The 21037-nt window shown below is 42.3% G+C and overlaps 6 protein-coding genes across 6 annotated transcripts; 4 read left to right on the forward strand and 2 right to left on the reverse strand.

Moving 5' to 3' along the window:
* LOC146246206 (olfactory receptor 1M1-like) lies at positions 1 to 957 on the forward strand. The gene has a single exon (XM_084684049.1). The coding sequence runs from the start codon at positions 1 to 3 to the stop codon at positions 955 to 957; it is 957 nt and encodes a 318-aa protein (XP_084540175.1).
* A 2724-nt stretch (positions 958 to 3681) lies between these two features.
* coa4 (cytochrome c oxidase assembly factor 4 homolog) lies at positions 3682 to 4715 on the forward strand. The gene is made up of 2 exons (XM_084683894.1): positions 3682 to 3846; positions 4202 to 4715. Exon 2 carries the CDS (start codon positions 4203 to 4205, stop codon positions 4446 to 4448), a length of 246 nt encoding a protein of 81 aa, XP_084540020.1. The 5' UTR covers positions 3682 to 3846; position 4202; the 3' UTR covers positions 4449 to 4715.
* Positions 4716 to 5382: 667 nt separating this feature from the next.
* On the reverse strand, positions 5383 to 6345 carry LOC146246208 (olfactory receptor 1M1-like). Its single transcript, XM_084683893.1, has one exon. It carries the CDS (start codon positions 6343 to 6345, stop codon positions 5383 to 5385), a length of 963 nt encoding a protein of 320 aa, XP_084540019.1.
* A 1781-nt stretch (positions 6346 to 8126) lies between these two features.
* LOC146246209 (olfactory receptor 1G1-like) lies at positions 8127 to 9089 on the reverse strand. Its single transcript, XM_084683463.1, has one exon. It carries the CDS (start codon positions 8964 to 8966, stop codon positions 8127 to 8129), a length of 840 nt encoding a protein of 279 aa, XP_084539589.1. The 5' UTR covers positions 8967 to 9089.
* A 4962-nt stretch (positions 9090 to 14051) lies between these two features.
* On the forward strand, positions 14052 to 16016 carry LOC146246210 (olfactory receptor 6N1-like). The gene is made up of 4 exons (XM_084683464.1): positions 14052 to 14274; positions 14873 to 15050; positions 15244 to 15550; positions 15729 to 16016. Exons 1-4 carry the CDS (start codon positions 14052 to 14054, stop codon positions 16014 to 16016), a joined length of 996 nt encoding a protein of 331 aa, XP_084539590.1.
* Positions 16017 to 17249: 1233 nt separating this feature from the next.
* On the forward strand, positions 17250 to 19270 carry LOC146246211 (olfactory receptor 6N1-like). Its single transcript, XM_084683465.1, has 4 exons — positions 17250 to 17472; positions 17790 to 17967; positions 18459 to 18765; positions 18956 to 19270. Exons 1-4 carry the CDS (start codon positions 17250 to 17252, stop codon positions 19268 to 19270), a joined length of 1023 nt encoding a protein of 340 aa, XP_084539591.1.
* Positions 19271 to 21037: the final 1767 nt, after the last annotated feature.

Below are 21037 nucleotides of genomic sequence, written 5' to 3' on the forward strand. Positions count from 1 at the left end.
ATGAAATTTCAGAAAAGGACATCTGGGAATGACTCTGTTCTGATCCATCCGCCGGGCTTCTACATAGTTGCCTTTACGTCATTGAGTTTCATCAACGTCTATTTTGTTTTTCTAGCGTTAGTTTACACCGTAACGGTTATCTTCAATGCGTTGGTGATCTATATAATTGTGTCGGATTACCGTTTACACACCCCCCAGTTTGTAGCGGTGGTTAATTTAGCAGTTATTGATTTAGTCCTGAGCTCATGCGTCATTCCTAGTATGATAAAGTTGTTTCTCTCAAAAGATAATTTTATTCCATTTAATTTATGCCTTCTGCAAATGTTCGTATTTTATTGTTTCGTGACCCTCGAATCATACGCTCTCGCGGTACTCTCTTATGACCGACTGATAGCTATATGCTTCCCGCTGCGCCAGCACTCTATCAGGAGTATGTTTGTAATCGTAGGGATCATTTGGTCTGCAATTATAAGTGTAATTATATTTACCACGTCAATAATGACTAGCCTCTCGTTTTGTGGCTCTGTTCAAGTATTTAGTTATTTCTGTGACTATGCGCCCGTATTTAGACTGGCATGTAATGACAATAGTCTGCAATGGACTTGTGCTTCGATCCTGAGTTTTGTCAACCTTACCGGTCCATTGAGTTTTATCATTTTAAGCTACGCGTGTATCCTGCTCGTAGTTTTCAGAATGAAAACTGTTGCGCGACGGCTAAAGGCGCTGGCCACGTGCACTGAACATTTAATCCTCGTGGCAATATTTTATATTCCTATTATGGCAATATTTTTTATCGGGCTCTTTTCCTCTGGCATCGACCCCGACCTGCGCGTCTTGAGTCTTTCGTTATCTACCTGCATCCCGCCTTGTATAAACCCAATCATTTACTCTCTGAAAACAAAAGAAATTAAGACCAGAGTCCTAGCGCTGATCCACAAAGTGAAAATTACACCGTGACGTCCATGCCGCTCGCGTGGACCCAACACAATTGAAAAATATATTTGACAGACTCGTTTATCAGAATCACTTAGGCTACACGATGAAAGTATGAGTCGTTCTGTAGGCTACTGTAAATTTGCTGAGACCTTGACCAGCTAATTTCCTTTTGTTAGTGTTTTTCCCTTTTGTAGTCTGTGTGTAAACATTGTTTACTCCTCATCACCCCATCACATGTCTCTCTTATCATAGTGCAATGTACAAACTTCTACATCAGACAACAAAAGATCAGGAGAATTAAATGCACAGATGGAGATTCCGGTATAAAGGAAATACCGATGCAGCACGTGCTTGTGTCTGACACTCCACAACTCGCTCCCTCTCTCTGCAGTCTGCACTCTCTCCCTGTCTTTCTCTCCCATTCTCTCCAATTACCTTGTATGTAACGAAATGCAACATGTTCAATTAAACAATTAAAGAACTAATGAACTTCAGAGTGTGTTTATATAAAACCTATTAATGAAACATACATTGTGCAATTGTCATAACTAATAACCCTGTATGTATGCTGCAGGGGGACAAACAAAATGTTGTAATGTAACATAACAACTTTAAATCTGGGGTTGGAAATGTTTTTATACTGTAAAAGATGCACCTCACAAAGCTTTAAATAATAACATGTTAATCATAGGCCAACTTTATGTATTTCTTTATGGATGCTATAATAAAAAGTAAAAAAAAAACATCTATACAAAGTCGAATGAGGATAAGGTTTGTTCTGACTATAAAAGACACAAAATAACCAGTGTGAGAACTAAAGATCAATGACCTTAATGACTGCAGAATGAAGACCTTGGCATATTTTCTGTCTTTAGTTGCGTGTTGCTATGCTAGACGTCAATATACATTTTATTTTTCCACATATACTTTTTTCTTTCTCATATTGTGTATATGAGGTGAATAATCAACAACAGCTCTTTGCTTTTATAATTCACAATTATAAGTTTGGCCATTTTGGATGTTCACAACTTTAGATAAAGCATTTGCTGTAAATTTCACAAAGGGCATACACCTACACTCTTCCAGATACACTGTACACACACATGATACATACATTACAGTAATTGGAAGGACCTAATAATCTTTAATGCTCAGTCTCTCAGCCCTGTTCTAGTCTGAGTTGAGGATTTGTCTGTCTTTGTTTTGAAAGGAGGACGAGTGTTCACCTTCCCTCAGCAGACAGCTAACTCATACACCAGACTCTACCATTCTCTACTTGCAATAGTACTGTAGGACTATTTAAAGTTTTCACTCGTTCGATAGCTGGTGCTAGCTAGCTAGTTGTTTTCGTCAAAAACATTACTTATTTAGCATCAATTTTAACAGACCGGGAAGGCAATACGTATAGTAGGCTATTCTACCTGCGCGCGTTGCTGTCTCGGGAATGTCGAACGAGTGAAAACTTTAAATAGTAGAGTTGAATAAACTGGTTTAAATAATCCTAAATACAACACTTCCTACTTAGTAACCAGTATAGCAACCATGACAGTTTCCTGCTAGCACGCGTAGATCTCAGGAATTGAAGGTCGGCATAGCGACGGACCCTAGTTGGCCCTAGGACACTATTTGGCCTGACAGCTCCATCTCTGGAACCCCTTTCATTGTCCCCGTCCAGGACCAAGACACCCATGGTGGGGGTTTTGAAATCAATCAATCGTTCACTGGCCAGCAGACGTGCACATGTGGGACTATGTTCTCTCCCCGTGTGAGATGACATTCCTATACCATCTGGTGATGATACCAATCCTAAAATCTCTGAAGATATGAAAATGACAGTTTAAAACATTTTTGATATGAATATTGTAGCCTATATGTTAACTCAAATTAAATCACAAAATACATTTACATAGCATTTCGATAGGTTGAAAGTCACTATAGTTTGTTTTTGAAATACTAGTTGTTATTGTTGCTTTTTTAATTTGGATTTAATTTTGTGATTATTAGGATTAATATAGACCATTGTGATTATGATAGTTTTGTCCTTGTGTTCATGTGCTTAAAACCAACCATCAATTGCATCTTCCATGATATTTGTTTTGTCACTGACTGTGAAGCAGTTATCTCTCTGAAATGTGACCTAATGAGAAAATCAATAAATGATCTTGAATTTATAACATCATGTTTGCGTTGGAGCCTTGACCCAGCTGTCCGACAACCTGAAAAGTGAGACAAAACGTTTGAGGAGTTCTGCGAGGGTGGGCAGCAGCACATCCAAACGTCAGTCTAAAACTGCATCCTCAGCATGTTTTATGTTTCATGCTATATCCTCCTTGGCTTTAGGAAAGGTGCTGACGGTTTCTGACAGGGTGTGACACGAGCGTGCTACCTTTGACAGCACGCGAGTCACTTGTTCAAACGGTATAGTGCTCCTTCCTTCGACCTGCAGTCCCATATTCTGTTAAGCATTACGGAACACTGGCTTGTATCCCTGTACAACACTGCCCTCAAGTGTTTCACAGCTGAGATTCACTGGTTTGTCTATTAAACTTTCCGCTAATCTACTGAGCTTCTTTCTCGATAATATATTGCGCAAATATAATAACTTCTGAAATTCTGAATACATAACTTGTGTCATAAGTGAGACCCAGAGGAGACAACGTCAATCGCAGTACTTAGGAACGATACACGGAACTAAAAAAGGTAGTCCACGATACACCATAGGACATATTTCAAAACCACTCTTTGTCCCTCCCTGAATTATGTCCCCCATGTTTAAACGTTACGAAAGTAGTGATCTAGCTTGCCTGGTAGCGATACGTACTAATGAATTGTACAGTATGAAAGCCAGAGGTAAACTACTTCAGGTTGTCATTTAGCCGACGTTCAGACATATCTCGATTTAAATTGAAGGTTAGTATCTTGTCAATCACTCACTGAAATTGGTAACTAGCTAGTTGACCCATAACAGAAGATGACAATTGACCAGCTACAATCCAGCTAAATTAGAGCTAGCTAGCCTTTGATCTTGTGTAATTGCACAAGAGAGGGAATTACTGTATGTACTGTATAGGACCAGCTGTGTTGCCAGTAGGGTGTAATCGATGTGACAAAAACAAAACTGTATGTTTATTATAAAATAATGTAGCGTACTACTGTTGACTAGGTATATTTCACATGTATAGCTAGTCTCACCCTCTTCCACCTCTCTTTTATCCCGAGGTTTAATTTTTGTCAACTTTATTTCTCACCCATGCTTTGGTTTCAGAATGACTTCCCCGTCCCCTCACGACCGCAGTCGGAGCGAGGACGAGGACGACCCTGTGGACCAGATGATCTCGCGCACCGGCTGCGCTGATCTGCACTATGCCGTGCAGGAGTGCATGGCGGAACATCAGGACTGGCGTAAGTGCCAAACCCAGGTTCAGACCTTTAAAGAGTGCATGATGGCCTTCCAGAACTCCCGGAAGGAACAGCTGATGAAACAACGACAAGCAGCTTCCGTGCCGTCATAATTACCAACCAACAGACGCAACCATTGTTCTACTACAGGATGACATCTTGCTTCATGTTCACTTGTGGAGCTGGACTAAATACTCAAAGATACTGTTAGAAGTTGTTGATTCTAGTCTAGTAACATGTAGGTGTGTTCAAGGGAGAGAGAGTTAGATAACACCTCGTGCTTGTATCCGTAATTGATTGGACGGTAGGATCACACAGAATCATTCTTGTTTTTATTTAATGTCCTTAATAAAACGATCTCGGATCATTAGTGAAAAGGATTACTTTTGAAATACCTCTGCATACCACCTGAGAATAACTATCCACATCACAACAAAGATGCCTCCAACTGGTGATGCTCACATGCTATTACATATTTCAACCACACAGTGGTAGTGTGGTACAATTACAGAGCCTTGCGAAGCATCATAACTGTCAAATTAATTGTCTTAGTCAGGATCATGTCTCTATATGTTTGCACTGGTTCAGTCAGTAGTGAATTAAGGCCTTAGTCTATTGTGATAGGGTGAAATATAATGTCATGTACAATTCAATATAATATTCACAAAAAGCGTGCTGGATTATTAGGCTTCTACAACAGGTTTCTGTCTTCAGGAAGAGTGGGTTGTCTTTGACTCTAGTGTTCATTATTATTATTTAATTACCTTTCATCGAACAAAAACACATTTTGGGGGGAAATGACAGAAATTACGTAAGCAAATTTAAGTTTAATAGTTGGATTGTTGTTCCTCTACAGACACATACAGAACAAACACTGCAGTATGATAACATGGGATGGATTTGGTGCTTACTATAATGCGTAGTATATAGTCATATGGATAGGAACTACGGTTAGTCATAGCTTACAACATTTACTGACTATGTTGGGGCTGGGGTTCCCCCCCCTCCCAGCAGGACTAGTTTTGAACCTAAATGCAACAACAAAAATCACAATTTCAGAAAGCTCGAGCTGGTTTTCACCAGCTTCATAGCCGAGACCTTGAACTCGTCTGTCTTCAGCACATATATAATGGGGTTCAGCATGGGAGGGAGAGCTGTGGTCAGAGACAAGTAAAAGCATTTGGTGTTGATGGAGATCCCTTCCCCTAGAAAAAAAGTAATTGTTAACGGTAAGTAGAACAACGCGACTAACATCAGATGAGTCGTGCACGTCCTCCCAGCTTTCAACCTGCCCTGGCTTGTAGAGACCCCACGCAAGGCCACACCAATAGAGATATACGTCACTATGATGAACCCGAAAGGAAGCCAAACGATGATAACTGGACTGATCAAGCGCAGGGTCAAATAATAGGTGTTGGAATTGCACGCCAGGCCGAACAGGGAACCGTGGTCACAGACGTAGCTTTGGATGACCAGCGACCGGCAGAAGGTCATCCTGGTGATGGCCCCGGCGTTGATGAGGTTGAACAGGATGCTGACAAGCCACACTGCGCCGGTGAACGCGGTCATGGTCTTACTCGTCACCAGTGTGTGATAGCGCAGAGGGAAGGAGATGGCCGCCAGCCTGTCGTATGCCAATATGGTTAGGTTGTAAGACTGCATGGCTAGAGTCAGGTAAGTAAATAACATGTTGGTCATACATTTATTGTAGGAGATGAACTGGTTGTTGATCAGGTAGGTGTCCAGCAGCAGGATGATCAGGATGGAGATTCGACAAAGGTCCACGAATGCCAGGTTGAAGACAATGAGATACTTGGGGGTACGGAGAGAGCTGTCCACATATATAGCAGTCATGACTAAAGTGTTGCCTAGCACGGACACGATGTAGATGACAAACAGGAAAACAAAGTAATAAGTCAGGTTAGGGATTCCAGAAAACCCTAAGATGTAGAACTGTGCTGGACGCTGAAAAGTGACATTGTCATCAAGAGCAGTGTTGATCAAGTTCATAACAAAACACCACATTCACCTGTAAATATCTTTAGGAAGCAAAGAAAAACAAAGAAAAGATTTCCACTCTTCAAGGCTGGGATTAGACGTATAATCTGGATCTGAGTCAGAGAGAGAGAGATAGTCCTGTACTGTAGACTGCCTATATCTACAGTAGCTGCTCTTCTCTGGTGGTTTGGACTCTGTGCTGGCTTTATATTGTGAAAATATCCTTGATAACACAGACCTCCCAGTCACAGTTCACCTAGCTTCGCACACTGGGGACCAAACCTGCAGACATCCAATGATGTGTACAGCAATAAGTGTTAACATGATGTATGTTAATTAGCCTCAGCCCAAGAACATATGAATAAAACATAAAACATGTTGTACAAAAGTTTCCTTGTTTTACTGTTGATCCATGAAATTCATCATTGTGGCATTATACATCAACATAATGTCTTTAAGAGAGAAATTTCATGGTTTACATTGACATGTAATTAGATTTTTTTAAATTTTGTCTTGTGTTTACATTTACATGTTACAGTAAATATCCACTAAGGAAATTTGATCAGTGATCAGGACTAAGTTTTGATTGAGTTGATGTGTAATAATAATATCAATATCTAAGTAATGCATATATTAATTTCATACTGTTTGTGTCTTTTCTTAGTATTTGTGATGCAGGGTGATCTGAAAACATGATCTTGGTCTCAAAATTACCCTTTCTTTGTGGGAAGGTGGAATTGAAAAGAAATAGGAGATGGGAAAACCTTTTCCTGTCTATTCATAATCTGTTTATAATAAGACCTAAGACAGGTTCAGTTTAAGGAACACAACGTTGATGATGGAGATGATAAACTGTCACCGATAAAGAACAACAAGAATCAGATATACATTTTAGCAAGGGGTTTGCACTCTACCCTATGTTACGTGTTCATGATCATTTTTATAAAACATTACTTCACAGACCGCCGAGCACAAATGAACACGAAATCCTACCACTTGCACAAGTGTAAATATAACCGTCACCATGTATTATAATTCAGTGAAACTCATGTAGTATTGATTTGACCATGTGATTTACTATAGATATGGAAATATTCTTGACTAGCTTGGTGGAGTGGCTTCTATATAAAGGGAACGCACTCCCTGCTTTGGAGAACGAGCGAAGCAAACATACATACATTATAAGGCAGGTACCCTGTAGACTGTCAAATCCATCGATGGTCAGTAACATAAAGACAATATGGAGAATTTGGGAATGGCGGAAGGTGGCAACATCCCAGAAATCATCCAATATGTAGCGTATGTGTGTGTGTGTTCAGTATGTGTGTACGTGTGTGTGTGTGTTCTGTATGTGTGTACGTGTGTGTGTGTTCTGTATGTGTGTACGTTAGTGTGTGTGTGTGTTCTGTATGTGTGTACGTGTGTGTGTGTTCTGTAAGTGTGTACATGTGTGTGTGCCCGTGTAGCATTAAATTCTCATCTTATTAGACACGGACCTATGTCCTTGAGGTAACACAGGTGTGTTGCTGTTAATGAGTGAGATGACGAGCGAAGCCTGAGAGCCCTGCCTGATCTGGGCCTCGCTCATTCGCTCTACTCGTCCGCATCAAAGGGACATGTAGCCCACTGAGAAGATTTATATTTATTTACACTTATTTACTGATTTACTGTTACAAACACTTTTCTGTATACGAGTACTTTCAAGGGTTTGTCTTACATGCAACACATTCCTAAGTAAGCTTCTATGTTACGAACCCCAAAACGTTGAAATTGTGATTATTAAAAAAACATCTTTATCTCTTTGATGGAGATATGGCTCCTTTGGCTGCCTTCACCATCTTCTTAGCAGATACCTTAAACTCGTCGGTCTTCAGCACGTATATAATAGGATTCAATGTGGGAGCCAGAGCGGAGGTCAGAGAGAGGTTAAGGATCCGGATATTAGTGGGGATGTCTCCTAAAGCGAACGTTGCCCCATAGGGCAAATAGAACAAGCCCACCAGCATGAGATGTGAGGTGCACGTCCTCATGGCTTTGACACGCTGCTGGGCCGAGATTCGTAACAGCGTTGAGGCGATGAAGGCATAGGTCACGATGATGAAGACTAGAGGCAACCATATTATGAACACAGGGTTTAGTCTCGCTATGAGCCTACTTGGGAGGTTGTCATTGCAGGCCAGTCGGAACAAAGGCCCATGGTCACAGAAGTAACCCTGGATCTCTCTTGACCTGCAGTAGGATAGTCTTGTCAGGAAGACCAACATAATCATAATCAACATGGACGACATGACCCACTCTCCACTGATGATCTGCAGCATGGCTTTGTGACTGACTATCATGCAGTACCTCAGAGGGTAGCAAATGGCCACAAGCCTGTCGTAGGCAAGGGTGGTGAGGTTGAATGATTGCATGCTGAGAAACAGGAACACAAAGAAAAAACTGGTTAAACATTCATTGTAGGACACAGCCTGACTGCCAAACAGGAAGTGGTTCAGAATGGGACAGACAAGGGTGGTACTCCCACAAATGTCAGTCAAAGCCAGGTTGAAAACAGCGAGGTACTTGGGGGTATGGAGACTGCGGTCCACAAGTATGACGGTCATTACAAACGCGTTACCCAGCAAAGACACCATGTAAGCGCAGAACAGGAAGGCATAGTAGTACTTGATGTGGGGGATGCCAGTGATCCCCAGGAGGAAGAATTGAGCTGGATGCACCACGGTGTCGTTCACCTCCTCTCTTGATATCAGGGAACTCATGTTACCGTGGCAACGCTTCTTCCTTGCTGTTGAGACAATAACGTTTGTTAACTCGACATTACGGCATATCTACAATATTCACACAATTCAAATGAGTGATGACGATTATGCAATTGTATTGTTTCCAATTCTGCAAATAAATCCAGAGAACACAGTTGGCTCACTCTGTACAGATTACACTCTGCATTCATCTCTGTTCCACTCCTCTCCTGTCTCTCTGTCAGGTATCACCTGTGCATGCTCACCTGTCAGAGACGCCAGCAGCCCTGATATCGGTCTGAGATGCTGATCCACTCCGCGCTCCGTCAAGCTTTGACCCAATGTGAATGCGGAGACTCATAAATGTGCATCGACACAGCTAGCTGATTGGTGGCAGTCCGAGAGGGGCGGAGCTACACGCTTCCCCGTCATTCTCTCTGGCCCAGAACACTGTCGTCAGCTCAGTAGAACCGTCTGGGTGGTTTCCATCAGCACTTTGGGCATTGGCTGCCTTGCTTGGTACGCCTTTGGCTGTAGGAGGTGGAGGTGGGCATAGCTCAGTGGGACTGGTGAAAGTCACAATTGTCTTTGTTGAGCTAGTTGTGTGTTTTCTTGAACTTTTGAACTTGAACTTGAAGGGTGAACACCCACACGTGCTAATTGGCAGAGGCCGAATGACACCGGCTAAGTCCTAGTCTAGTGCTGAAGGCTACCAGACAGCAGCATTTAGCATTTAGAAATAACTGACTTCTGTTATCAGGACTATGAAGTGAACACCGAACACTGATAGATTTTCCATTCAATTCCATACTCCATGAAATACTGAATCCAATGCTGTTGGAGTTACATCTCTGTTTACATATAGAACATTTCCTGCAGGCAAGGAAATTGGCCTGTGGTAGCATAGGTGTGGAGTGTTTTCAAGGCTGGATCCAGCACACCAGAGGGTTTTTTCTTGTTGTCTTCTTTCTTTGTTGACAGTACTAAGTTGTGATGTTTACTGTAATATTTACAAATCATATAAATTTTAAGTATTTGTATTGCCCTTTTTATAAGCAATGTCACAGAGGGCTTCACAAAGAGAGATGCAGAACACAGGCTAAACGTAGTTATACATCAGGAAAGTGTTAATGGGTGTTGAAACACCAAAATCCAGTGTTTCAAAATCAATTTTCTTTATTGCTACAGTAAATGAATTTACTGTGTGATCAAAACACATTGTTCTTTATGCCCTGGATGCTGTGTTCTCCATTATTTTGTGTTGTGTCTAATGATTGCTCCATAGTGTTTATATATTGATTGGTTGTGTTTATGATCTGACAGCATAGTTTCATTTTGAGCACAGGTTACATGGTTTAGGAGCGAGTATTTGATTTTGCTAGAAGTCATAGGTTTTGGAGATTGAGTTTGAATACAGTTTTTTACGATAGCTATGACTGTTTTTTCAATACTGTACCTTTACAAGTAAAATTTTTCCTAAAATCATGACACAGTTAGCACAACATCCGTTTGTGTAGGCTGTATAATTACGTAAGTACTTGTGGTCTAAAAACGTTACGAAAAACTTTTAATGAAGACGAATTCCTAGATATTTCATACAGCACTTACGACATCATCAACAACAGACTGAACTCCATTCCTGCGGGAGCGTGCTGGAGCTTGTCAACACTTCCTGATGCGTCTTAATGAGAGTCTTAATGAGCACCTTGTTTGTTGACACCCTGTTTCCAAACTCTGCTGAGAGGGACCGGGTGCCTAGAAGACTGGCGTCCCTGTGAGGGTGACGACTCTCAGGACTCTGAGGACTGGCGTCCCTGTGAGGGTGACGACTCTCAGGACTCTGAGGACTCTGGGACATCATTAAGGGACGGGAGCAAAACAAGGAGCAACTGTCGCAATATCCTGAGTGTGGAGGGTGGGGGGGTGGGGGCGGCAAAGAGAAAGACAAAGACATACAGAAAGAAAAGGAGATAAAAAAACAGAGAGGGGGGGGAGAGAGAGAGAGAGAGAGAGAGAGAGAGAGGGGGGGGGGAGGGGGAAATGTCCGCAGCACAGTTTGTAACAGTATGTCACCGAGGCCTGAAAACGACACACATGTAGTGTGCTACCTGGCAGCCCTGTGGTGCTCGGACTGATAGAACATATCTAAACTCCATCTCCTGAAGATCCACGCAGAGTGCATGTATGTGGCGTTGATGTGGTGTTTCTGTTTTTACTCTCTCGACCCAGCTCTGGTCAGGATTAGGGAGACGGCCTAAGGGTGTTATTAACAGGGTAATGGAGTAATTGTTTTGAGGCAGTCTATTGTTCAGTCCATTGAGACTAGTAAACACACCTCTGGGAGAAGCTTTTGAGATGCTGCTTATTGAATTGATAATGTATTAATGAAAAGGCCCACTGATAAGTCCCACTGCTGCACTCACTCTGCTGCGCCCCCCCCCATCACACACACACACACACTGCACTACATGGCTGATGCTATACCCAACAGTGCTCGGGTTGTAGAGCTCCCCCCACCCCCACCCCAACCCCCCACTGTTTTTAAGTGCTTGCACAGTCCGCCATTCCTTATCTTCATTTTCTTTATACATTCTTCATCATATGCTCGAAGTATAACACAAAACCCCATATACCATGCAGTGTGACTCTAGCCTGGCTTCAACTACCTTCCCTCCAAGCGTCCCTCGGTGAGAGACATGCAGCAGCTACAAAACGTGAGGCTATAGGTCAGGGCCTGGAACTGTGGAGTGCCAAGGCCTGAGGTCTGTGATGCCTAGGCCCGCATCAGATCTGGCTCCATCAACCGTTGCGTCATGGTTACGGGAGTAAACAGAAGAGACAGGGAGACTGCTTGGACCCCCCCCTGTGGATGTCGCCTGTAATTGGCTCTCTGCGGAGGACGTGTTTGTCACCTCGGAGCCCAGGGATCGTGATGGGGACAAACAGTGATTCAGCTTTCTTTGTAACAAAACAAATCGTTTTTCTTTGATTGACTGAAGGAAGGCCTTGGTGGGGGAAAAGCCTTGCGAAAGTGTTGAACCATACTCTCGTGTGAAGTAGCTCTGAAGTCTGTGCTTGGTGAGAGAGATGCAAGTGATATTTTCCTAAACGGTTTTGGTCCACATTCTTTAATGACAAGGGATTTGGGAACAAGTCTTTGTGTGTGTCTTCCTGTGGGAGACGACAGAGAGGATGTTGGCCTTTTGGCTTTCATTACAGCTCTGAAGTGACTGTCTAGCAGACCTGGATATGATCCTGACCTCTCTCCCCTCTGTTCTAGCTCACTGGGTACGCAGCCCTTCAACCCCCATCTCCTCCTTTTCCTACCTCCTTTCCAAAATCACAAACTTGCTGAGCCGATATATTCTACACGTCCTACCTCAGGCCTCCACGCACACACACAGATGCAAACTCATGATGTCGATGACACTGTTAAACCGTGTCTAGGGCAGAGTTTGTCAAAAAGGGTAAAGGTCACAGAAGGTCATATTCAGAACTGTATATTAGATGTTGAAAATAAAAGCTGATCTGTGGGCATCTGTCAAAAAGGGTAACACATATTTTATATGTAATTAAGTACTCACACTTTAATTGACAAAAATATACATTTTGGATTAATGCCAGTTGATGGACAGGGTGTGTGTGGGGATTTCAGCTCGCCCCAGACATACCTCACAGCTGAGCCCAACCCAAATATACCTCAACGCTGGTCCCGAACCAACACATGGATTTGAATGTCACTTCAATCGTTCGGCCCTTGGGCTGCATTGCGATATCGAGGGCTTTACAGATGACCGTGGATGAAAACATGTTTGAAGGAATAAACAATATTGTGTCACAGTTGTCTTTGTGTCTTTCTGCTGTGTTACTGCCTTGTTTGTTTGCAGCTATAATCTGAACTTTGCTCTGTTTCTGTATAAGAGCAGGCAGGTTTGCAAGGTCAGCTTCCATCCAGAAACCCGGAATCCCTTCCCTTATATCGCAGCTTGCTTGATTCGCCTGGCTCCATAGAAAATGAATGGAAAACATGTTGTCGCTCGCATCGCGTCGCTGCAGTGGACACACACTGTTAGGCTCTATGCATCCTGGGCAATATTAGAGTTATTCAGTTATAAGAGAGAGAAACTCTATTGATTTGCCATCATGCTTTCTTTCACAACATTCAGTTACCCACATCAGGGGTTCTCAAAGTGTTTGGGGCCAGGGACCCCTTGCAGCGGAGAGCATTTTTCAAGGACCCCCCCCCCCCATAATCATAACAGCATACTCTTTGTGCTCTTAAATGAACACAATACGCTTAATTTATTGGTGCAAATGGTCACCCATCTGTAGAATATTATATATTTTTTTTTACCTTTTAATGATGCAGCACAATGTTACAATATGGCTCTGGCTCGCGGAACCCTAGGGGGTCCGTGGAACCCACTTCGAGAACCACTGCCTTATATTACTGGAGGAGGGGATCCCTCTCTGAATTGCTTCTCCCAAGGTTTCCTCCATTTTCTCTCCTGTTGGGATTTTTTCTGGGAGTTTTTCCTTGTCTTCCTTGAGGGTTTAGGTTGGTTGAGGGGCAGTTCTATGGGCATATGTGAACCCCCCTGTGACATGCTTGCGTGTAAAAAGGGCTATGCAACTAAATTTGATTTGATTTGATTATTACTATATTACTAGATGTTTTTCAAGGTGAAACCATACATTGCATCAGGGGACAGTGACTCTCCCTTTGATTGGCTGTTGGCTGTTCAGGTATGTATAAAACTGAGGGGCTGAGTGAGCTCCCATTCACTCACCTCGGGGTGGAGTTGTGGTGAGGTGAGGACTGGAATGCAAGATAGATTCAACTCAGCAGCTGACTAATTAACTCTCAGTGGAAATATACTTGCCTCAGTGTGAATCTGTGAATGTGATGTTAATGTCTCTTTTTCTGTTCACTAATCTGTCTGCTTCCGTATTCCCTCAGAGGGAACACCGCTGTTCAACATGAACCAGGTGAATAACACCTTTACACAGCCATCCGAGTTTGTCATCGTGGGCTTCCCAGGTATCCAGCCTGAGTACTACAACCTGACGGCCTGGTTGTTCCTCTTCCTCTATGTGATCACGGTGGGGGGCAACTCCCTGCTGGTGGTGCTGTTTGCTGTGGAACACAGCCTCCAGAAACCCATGTACATCATCATGGTCAGTCTGGCCCTCTCTGACATCGGTAAGACAGGCAGAGGGATCTCCTTATCCTTGCTTCTCTCCATGCATCGCAATGCCCAACCTGCCACACCTGCCTCTCTCTCTCTCCCTCTCTCTCTCTTTTTCTTAACTTTACGTGCATGTACAAAACACTGTTCATGTTAAATATCTTGGGTGATTAAGACTCCTGCACAGTACTTTAAGAGTCAGTGTGTCTCAATATATTGTATTTTTGTTATGTCAGAAATCTTTGGACAAACTTTTAATGAATGGAAATTAAACTAATAGATAACAAATAACAGCAGAACATTTTTGACAAATCTCACAGCTAAGCACAGCCGAATATATTTGTAAATAAAAGTTATGATTCAAAAGATAAAGAGACGGGGAATCCAAAGTTATTTGAATACTGTTAAGTTAGTATATTTCCCTTGTTGACACAGATTGGAAGTTGAAACAAGAATCTGAATCTTACAATGTTTACAGTTCCTCTCTCTCTCTGCTCCATCCTCTCTCACTCTGTCCAACTTTCTGACCGGAAAAAAAGTAGTCTAACATGACTCTGCACCTGATAATGAACCAGCAAGGGCTCTTGTTCCACCTGTCTCTGTGTTTCTCAGGCTTTGACACTGTAGCCCTGCCGAAAATCATCTCTCGTTACTGGTGGAACGACGGGTCTATCAGCTTCTACACCTGCATGATCCAAACACATATAATCCATTACTTTGGTACCTTAAACTCCCTAATCATGATGACCATGGCCCTGGACCGCAGCCTGGCTATCTGCTTCCCTCTCAGGTACAAACATATAGTACATTACTTTCTTAATTAGGTTGAAGTTATTATCCACAAATACACTGTTTACACTAAGCACAGTTTGTGTTGTTACTTATCTTGCTACTGTGAAATATGCATTAAGCAGTGGAGTGTGATGTTACTAGTATTCCCTTTCCTTTCTTCCTACTACAACCTCCACCCCCCCTCTCAACAGGTACCCTGTGTTGATGACCAATAGGATCATGACAGGTATTTCCATTGTGTCCTGGCTAGCAGCTAATATCACCCCTGGTATCGCCGCCTCCGATTATTCCCAGTTGATCCCTTACTGTAAACCCAACAAGATCCTGCACATCTACTGTGATACGGTCTCTCTCAACCTGGTGGCCTGCGGAGATATCTCTCCCATTGTGCTGAAGACCGTCTCAATGGCCATGTTGGTCCTCCTTGGGCCCCTGTCCCTCATCATCTTGTCCTATGCCTGTGTCATTGTAACGGTGATGAAGATGGCCACCTTACAGGTGAGAGGGAGTGTGTGTTTGTGTGCGTGTGTGTGTATGTGTGAGGGAGAGAGAGAGAGAGAGAGAGAGAGATAGAGAGAGAGAGAGAGAGAGAGAGAGAGAGAGAGAGAGAGAGAAGGACAGAGAGTAGTGTATTCTCTGTTAACTGAACTCTAACTCACTGTGCTGTTCTTTCCAGGGCCGACTGAAGACCCTGTCTACCTGTGCCACTCAAGGGTTAATCATCTTCATCTACTACATCCCCCGTTTCTTTGTCTATTCTGCCCTCCTCCTCCCGTCCCTGGTGATGACCTCTGACCTCCGCATCGGCACAACTCTCTTCTACAGCCTCTTCCCCCCTCTCATCAACCCCTTCATCTACTGCCTCAGGACCAAGGAGATCAAGCAGCTGCTCAGACGCTGGGTCCAGCGCTGGACAAGCAATGCACTGCACAAGTCCAACACAGTCTCTTCCATCACTAAATAACACACACGAAAGTCAGGTGTGACTTAAAGGTGTTTTCTAAGGTTGTGTTAACAACCTATGTACTGAAAAGGAAGACAAACTGAAATAATGTACAAAAGGAATATGACACAATATCAATATTTACTTTAAAGAATGTATAGTTATTAGATTGGCTTACTATTCAACATATTTTATGGAACATTTAATAAAGCATACTGGTTTAAGTAATGTGATTTTCTCGCCCTAATTATCCTGTTGTTGTTCTAGAGCAGGAGTACACACAATATTTATTAAAGGTCAACCTGTGAATGTTAAACAGTGTCATAAGTCCATAAAGGAAGATGAACTACATTGTGTAGCAGTATATATAAATTCAACAATAAAGTGTGGTGGCTTTCATCAAAGGGAGACATGGCACTGATTGGGCTTACTTTGCAAAACAATTCAGAACCCCTTATTGATTCTCACACAAAACTGAACTGCAAAAACAAACAAATCTAAAATGTATTTGTAATTATTAAATTGTATTTCTTTGTTTTGTAAATCAGAATTAATCATTCGAAACACAATGCTTCAGAAATATTCCTATTCTGACAAGAAAGTAATCTAAAATAATTTATTTTGTGTTTCAGTGCTTTTAAACAAAATGTCAAACACAAAGACATTTCAAAGTATGCTTTGCAATTCAGTGAGATAGAATCAAACAGGAGTCTGAACTATTTTGTAAAGTTATTTACATTCAAAATAAATTGTGGTGTATATCAGTTACTTTTTGCTACTAGCTTAGCATCAGTGATGTCACTAACAGCTCGTTGTCTTAGAGATCAAAGGATTGGCCCATCCAAAGTTACCTTCCTGGAGATATCTGCTCCAACCCTAATTTAGAACACTTAATCATGTCAATTATCACTACTAAAAATGTATATAAAAATATCCCAAATTCCTCAGAACCAGGACAATGACATCGCGTCATCCATCCAGGCCAGTGATTGGCTGTTGGCTGGTCAAGCTTTGTATTAAACAGATAGGCTGTGTGAGTTTCCATTCACTCACCTCAGGGGGTGGCGTGTGGTGAGGTAAGGACTGGAAGACAAGACAGATTCAACTCAGCTACAGCTGCCTAAGTAACTCTCAATGTGAAGGTTCTTCCCTCCATGTCTTCTCTGACTGTGAATGTGATGTTAATGTCTCTCTCTCTCTGTTTAACAATCTGTGTGCTTCTGTTTTCCCTCACAGGGAACACCACTGTTCAACATGAACCAGGGGAATAACAACTTTACACAGCCATCCGAGTTTGTCATTGTGGGCTTCCCAGGTATCCAGCCTGAGTACTACAACCTGACGGCCTGGTTGTTCCTCTTCCTCTTTGTGATCACGGTGGGGGGCAACTCCCTGCTGGTGGTGCTGTTTGCTGTGGAACACAGCCTCCAGAAACCCATGTACATCATCATGGTCAGTCTGGCCCTCTCTGACATCGGTAAGACAGGCAGAGGGATCTCCTTCCATCCTCTTTCTCTCTTTCTCTCAGTAACATTAACCTGTATGTTGATGTTGCATTGTTGACAAGACAAATGGTCTTTGAATAGCCATACTTTTAAAACCTAGAAATGAAATTTAAATAGATAACGTATCAGTAAGAAGTAGTAAAGAAAAATCTTGGAGTAAATAATAACAATACATACAGTATATTTATATAAAATCTTTCTGAGCTGAAAAGACTAGATCAACATGACTCTGCACCTGATAATGAACCAGCAAGGGTTCTTGTTCCACCTTTCTCTGTGTGTTTCCCAGGCTTCGACACTGCAGCCCTGCCGAAAATCATCGCTCGTTACTGGTGGAATGACGGTTCTATCAGCTATCACACATGCATGATCCAAACACATATAATCCATTACTTTGGCACATTAAACTCCCTCATCATGATGACCATGGCCCTGGACCGCAGCCTGGCTATCTGCTTCCCTCTCAGGCACAAGCAATTACTACATTACTTTCTAAATTAGGTTGATGTTTTTATCCACAAAAACAGTTAATACTCTGCACCATGAGCGATTTTACCGTGGGTACTATTGGGATAAAAAAAATACTTTTTCAAATTAATGTAAAAAAAAATATTACATGATTTTAGAAAATGTTCAAGTGATGTCAGAGTTGTATATTCTATCATGGTTTGTTGTACTCTAATGATTAATTAACATTTTAAGATCTACTATAAATTTTGAGCATCTTTTTTTATAAGCAAAAAAAAAATCTGTATCCTTTCCCCCGCAGTTTTAAAACCTGGAATCGCCTATGCTAAGCACATTTCGTGTTATAAATGAACTAGCTACTGTGAAATATGCATTAAGGAGTAAAGTGTGATGTTATGTTTTCTCACTTCCCCATATCTTCCTACATTGCTTATTTATCCCTTGCTTCCACTGACTTTTCCTTTCTTCCTTTAACCTCCGCCCTCAACAGGTACCCTGTGTTGATGACCAACAGGATCATGACAGGCATCTCAATCATATCCTGGATGGCGGCAAATATCGGCCCTGGTACCGCCACCTTTAACTATTCCCAGCTGGTCCCTTACTGTAAATCCAACAAGATCCTGCACATCTACTGTGACATGGTTTCTCTCGTCCTATTGTCCTGCGGAGATATATCCTCCATAGTGCTGAGGAGTACCTCAGTGGCCATGCTCATCCTCCTTGGGCCCCTGTCCCTCATCATCTTGTCCTACGCCTGTGTCATAGTGACGGTGATGAAGATGGCCACCTTACAGGTGAGAGTGAGTGTGTGTTTGTGTGAGAGAGAGAGAGAGAGAGAGAGAGAGAGAGAGAGAGAGAGAGAGAGAGAGAGAGAGAGAGAGAGAGAGAGAGAGAGAGGAATGGAAGAGAGAGAAAGAGCAGGGCAGAGAGAGGGCACGTACAGTCGTGTATACTCTGTTAACTGAACTTTGCTGTTCTCTCCAGGGCAAGTTGAAGACCCTGTCTACCTGTGCCACTCAAGGGTTAATCATCTTAATCTACTACGTCCCTCGTTTTGTCGTCTATTCTACCTACCTCAATGCGTCTCTGGTGTTGACGAATGACCTCCGCATCGGCACAACTCTCTTCTACAGCCTCTTCCCTCCTCTCATCAACCCCTTCATCTACTGCCTCAGGACCAAGGAGATCAAGCAGCTGCTCAGACGCTGGGTCCAGCGCTGGACAAGCAATGACCTGCAGAAGCCCAACAAAGTCTCTTCCATCACTAAAAAACACACACTAAGATCAGATGTGACATAAAGGTGTTTTTTAAGGTTGTGTTAACAACCTATGTACTGAGAAGGAAGACAAACTGAACAAATGTACAAAAGGAATATGACACAATAGAAATATTTACTTTAAAGAATGTATGGTTATTAGATTGGTTATACTATTCAACATATTTTCTGGAACATTTAATAAAGCATGTTGGTTTAAGTAATGTGATTTTCTCGCCCTAATTATCCTGTTGTTGTTCTAGAGCAGGAGTACACACAATATTTATCAAAGGTCCACCTGTGAATGTTAAACAGTGTCATAGGTCCATAAAGGAAGATGAGCCACATTGTGTAGCAGTATATATAAATTCAACGGAAAGGGTAGGTACTACACTTCAGCGCTGATGGGATGCAGTAGGCTAACTAACAAGAAATAAGAAATTGATCGAAGTACAAAATGAAATAGCCTGACAGAGTTACGTGCACCGGGACATTTATTTGGGTATCGAAGCATGTAGCATAGGCTACTTATGCAAAAGCATAAATTGCGTGTTAAACGTAAACGTCGATAGCCAAACAACTAGTCCACGTAACTCTGTCATTATCATGAACTTGATCGTTTTGGTTGGAAGGAAAGAGGAAACATTTGTGTTAACAATTCAGAGTCATGACACTACTCTTTATTTTAATCAGGGTCATTCCTATGAAATAATCTTAGATGTGAGATACATTTTTCGATAGCCAAACAAATGTCCTGGTGCACCTAACTCTGCCAGGCGATTGCATTTTGTACTTCTGTCGATCAATTTCTTATTTCTTGTTAGTTAGCCTACTGCATCCAATCAGCGCTGAAGTGTAGTACCTACCCTTTCCGTTCAGAGTTAATGTAATGTGTTTTTGAGTTAATGTAATGTCGTTTTCCATTTGGGGGAGCGTGTTTTTGTATTGGGGGGAGGTGAAAAAGTCATCCGATTTGGGGGGAGTTGACTCGTATTCGGGGGGAGTGTTTTCATTTGGGGGATGTACTCATATTAGGGGGTGTGTTTTGTACTTCAGGGCCACCGTAAAAATCCGCTGTTATAATAGCAATTCGCCATGGAACAAGCGCTGCTCTTAAAGGGAGTGTGAGATGATGCTCTGATTGGTTTATTGCACGTTACGCCCAAACCGCACCCATTTAGTAATGTAGCTACTTCAGACCAACCCTTTTTAGATTTGCGCAAGGCGCAGTCATTTATCCCGCCGGCAAAATAACAACCAAGCTGAAGTCACGCCCACAAAGTTACTTGCTTTGCGTTTTGATACTTGCGTCAAAATAGGGGGGTTGGAGTTTCAGTGCTTTTAAATAAAATGTCAAACACAATCCCCCCTATTTTGACGATCTGAAACGCAAGTATCAAAACGCAAAGCGCAAGTAACTTTGTGGGCGTGACTTCAGCTTGGTTGTTATTTTGCCGGCGGGATAAATGACTTTGCGCCTGGCGCAAATCTAAAAAGGGTTGGTCTGAAGTAGCTACATTACTAATGGGTGTGGTTTGGGCGTAATGTGCAATAAACCAACCTGAGCATCATCTCACATTCCCTTTAAGAGCAGCGCTTGTTCCACGGCGAATTGCTATTATAACAGCGGATTTGCCAGGCGCACGCCAGTGGTTCACAGCCGAGGAGATCGACGTTGTCGTCTGGCCGTAAAAGATAGAGAAGTGACATTGTATGAGAAAGGCAGAGCAGTTTTCTCATTGCACTAAATTGCCCACTCATGCTACTCATTGAAATTATGATTCTTATTTTTACATATATTTAATTTTTT

This window comes from Hypomesus nipponensis, chromosome 20 (assembly GCF_054491055.1).
Source record: "Hypomesus nipponensis isolate SF chromosome 20, ASM5449105v1, whole genome shotgun sequence".
In the NCBI taxonomy this organism is placed as follows: domain Eukaryota; kingdom Metazoa; phylum Chordata; class Actinopteri; order Osmeriformes; family Osmeridae; genus Hypomesus; species Hypomesus nipponensis.

What these genes read in the sequence shown, in the direction of transcription:
- LOC146246208 (XM_084683893.1), bottom strand. Translation starts at nt 6,345, where the DNA reads ATGAACTTGATCAACACTGCTCTTGATGACAATGTCACTTTTCAGCGT.
- coa4 (XM_084683894.1), top strand. Translation starts at nt 4,203, where the DNA reads ATGACTTCCCCGTCCCCTCACGACCGCAGTCGGAGCGAGGACGAGGAC.
- LOC146246209 (XM_084683463.1), bottom strand. Translation starts at nt 8,966, where the DNA reads ATGGTGTCTTTGCTGGGTAACGCGTTTGTAATGACCGTCATACTTGTG.
- LOC146246210 (XM_084683464.1), top strand. Translation starts at nt 14,052, where the DNA reads ATGAACCAGGTGAATAACACCTTTACACAGCCATCCGAGTTTGTCATC. An exon ending in TCTGGCCCTCTCTGACATCG is followed by an intron (nt 14,275 to 14,872) that starts GTAAGACAGGCA and finishes TGTGTTTCTCAG; the next exon opens with GCTTTGACACTGTAGCCCTG. An exon ending in TGAAGATGGCCACCTTACAG is followed by an intron (nt 15,551 to 15,728) that starts GTGAGAGGGAGT and finishes TGTTCTTTCCAG; the next exon opens with GGCCGACTGAAGACCCTGTC.
- LOC146246211 (XM_084683465.1), top strand. Translation starts at nt 17,250, where the DNA reads ATGAACCAGGGGAATAACAACTTTACACAGCCATCCGAGTTTGTCATT. An exon ending in TCTGGCCCTCTCTGACATCG is followed by an intron (nt 17,473 to 17,789) that starts GTAAGACAGGCA and finishes TGTGTTTCCCAG; the next exon opens with GCTTCGACACTGCAGCCCTG. An exon ending in GCTATCTGCTTCCCTCTCAG is followed by an intron (nt 17,968 to 18,458) that starts GCACAAGCAATT and finishes CGCCCTCAACAG; the next exon opens with GTACCCTGTGTTGATGACCA.
- LOC146246206 (XM_084684049.1), top strand. Translation starts at nt 1, where the DNA reads ATGAAATTTCAGAAAAGGACATCTGGGAATGACTCTGTTCTGATCCAT.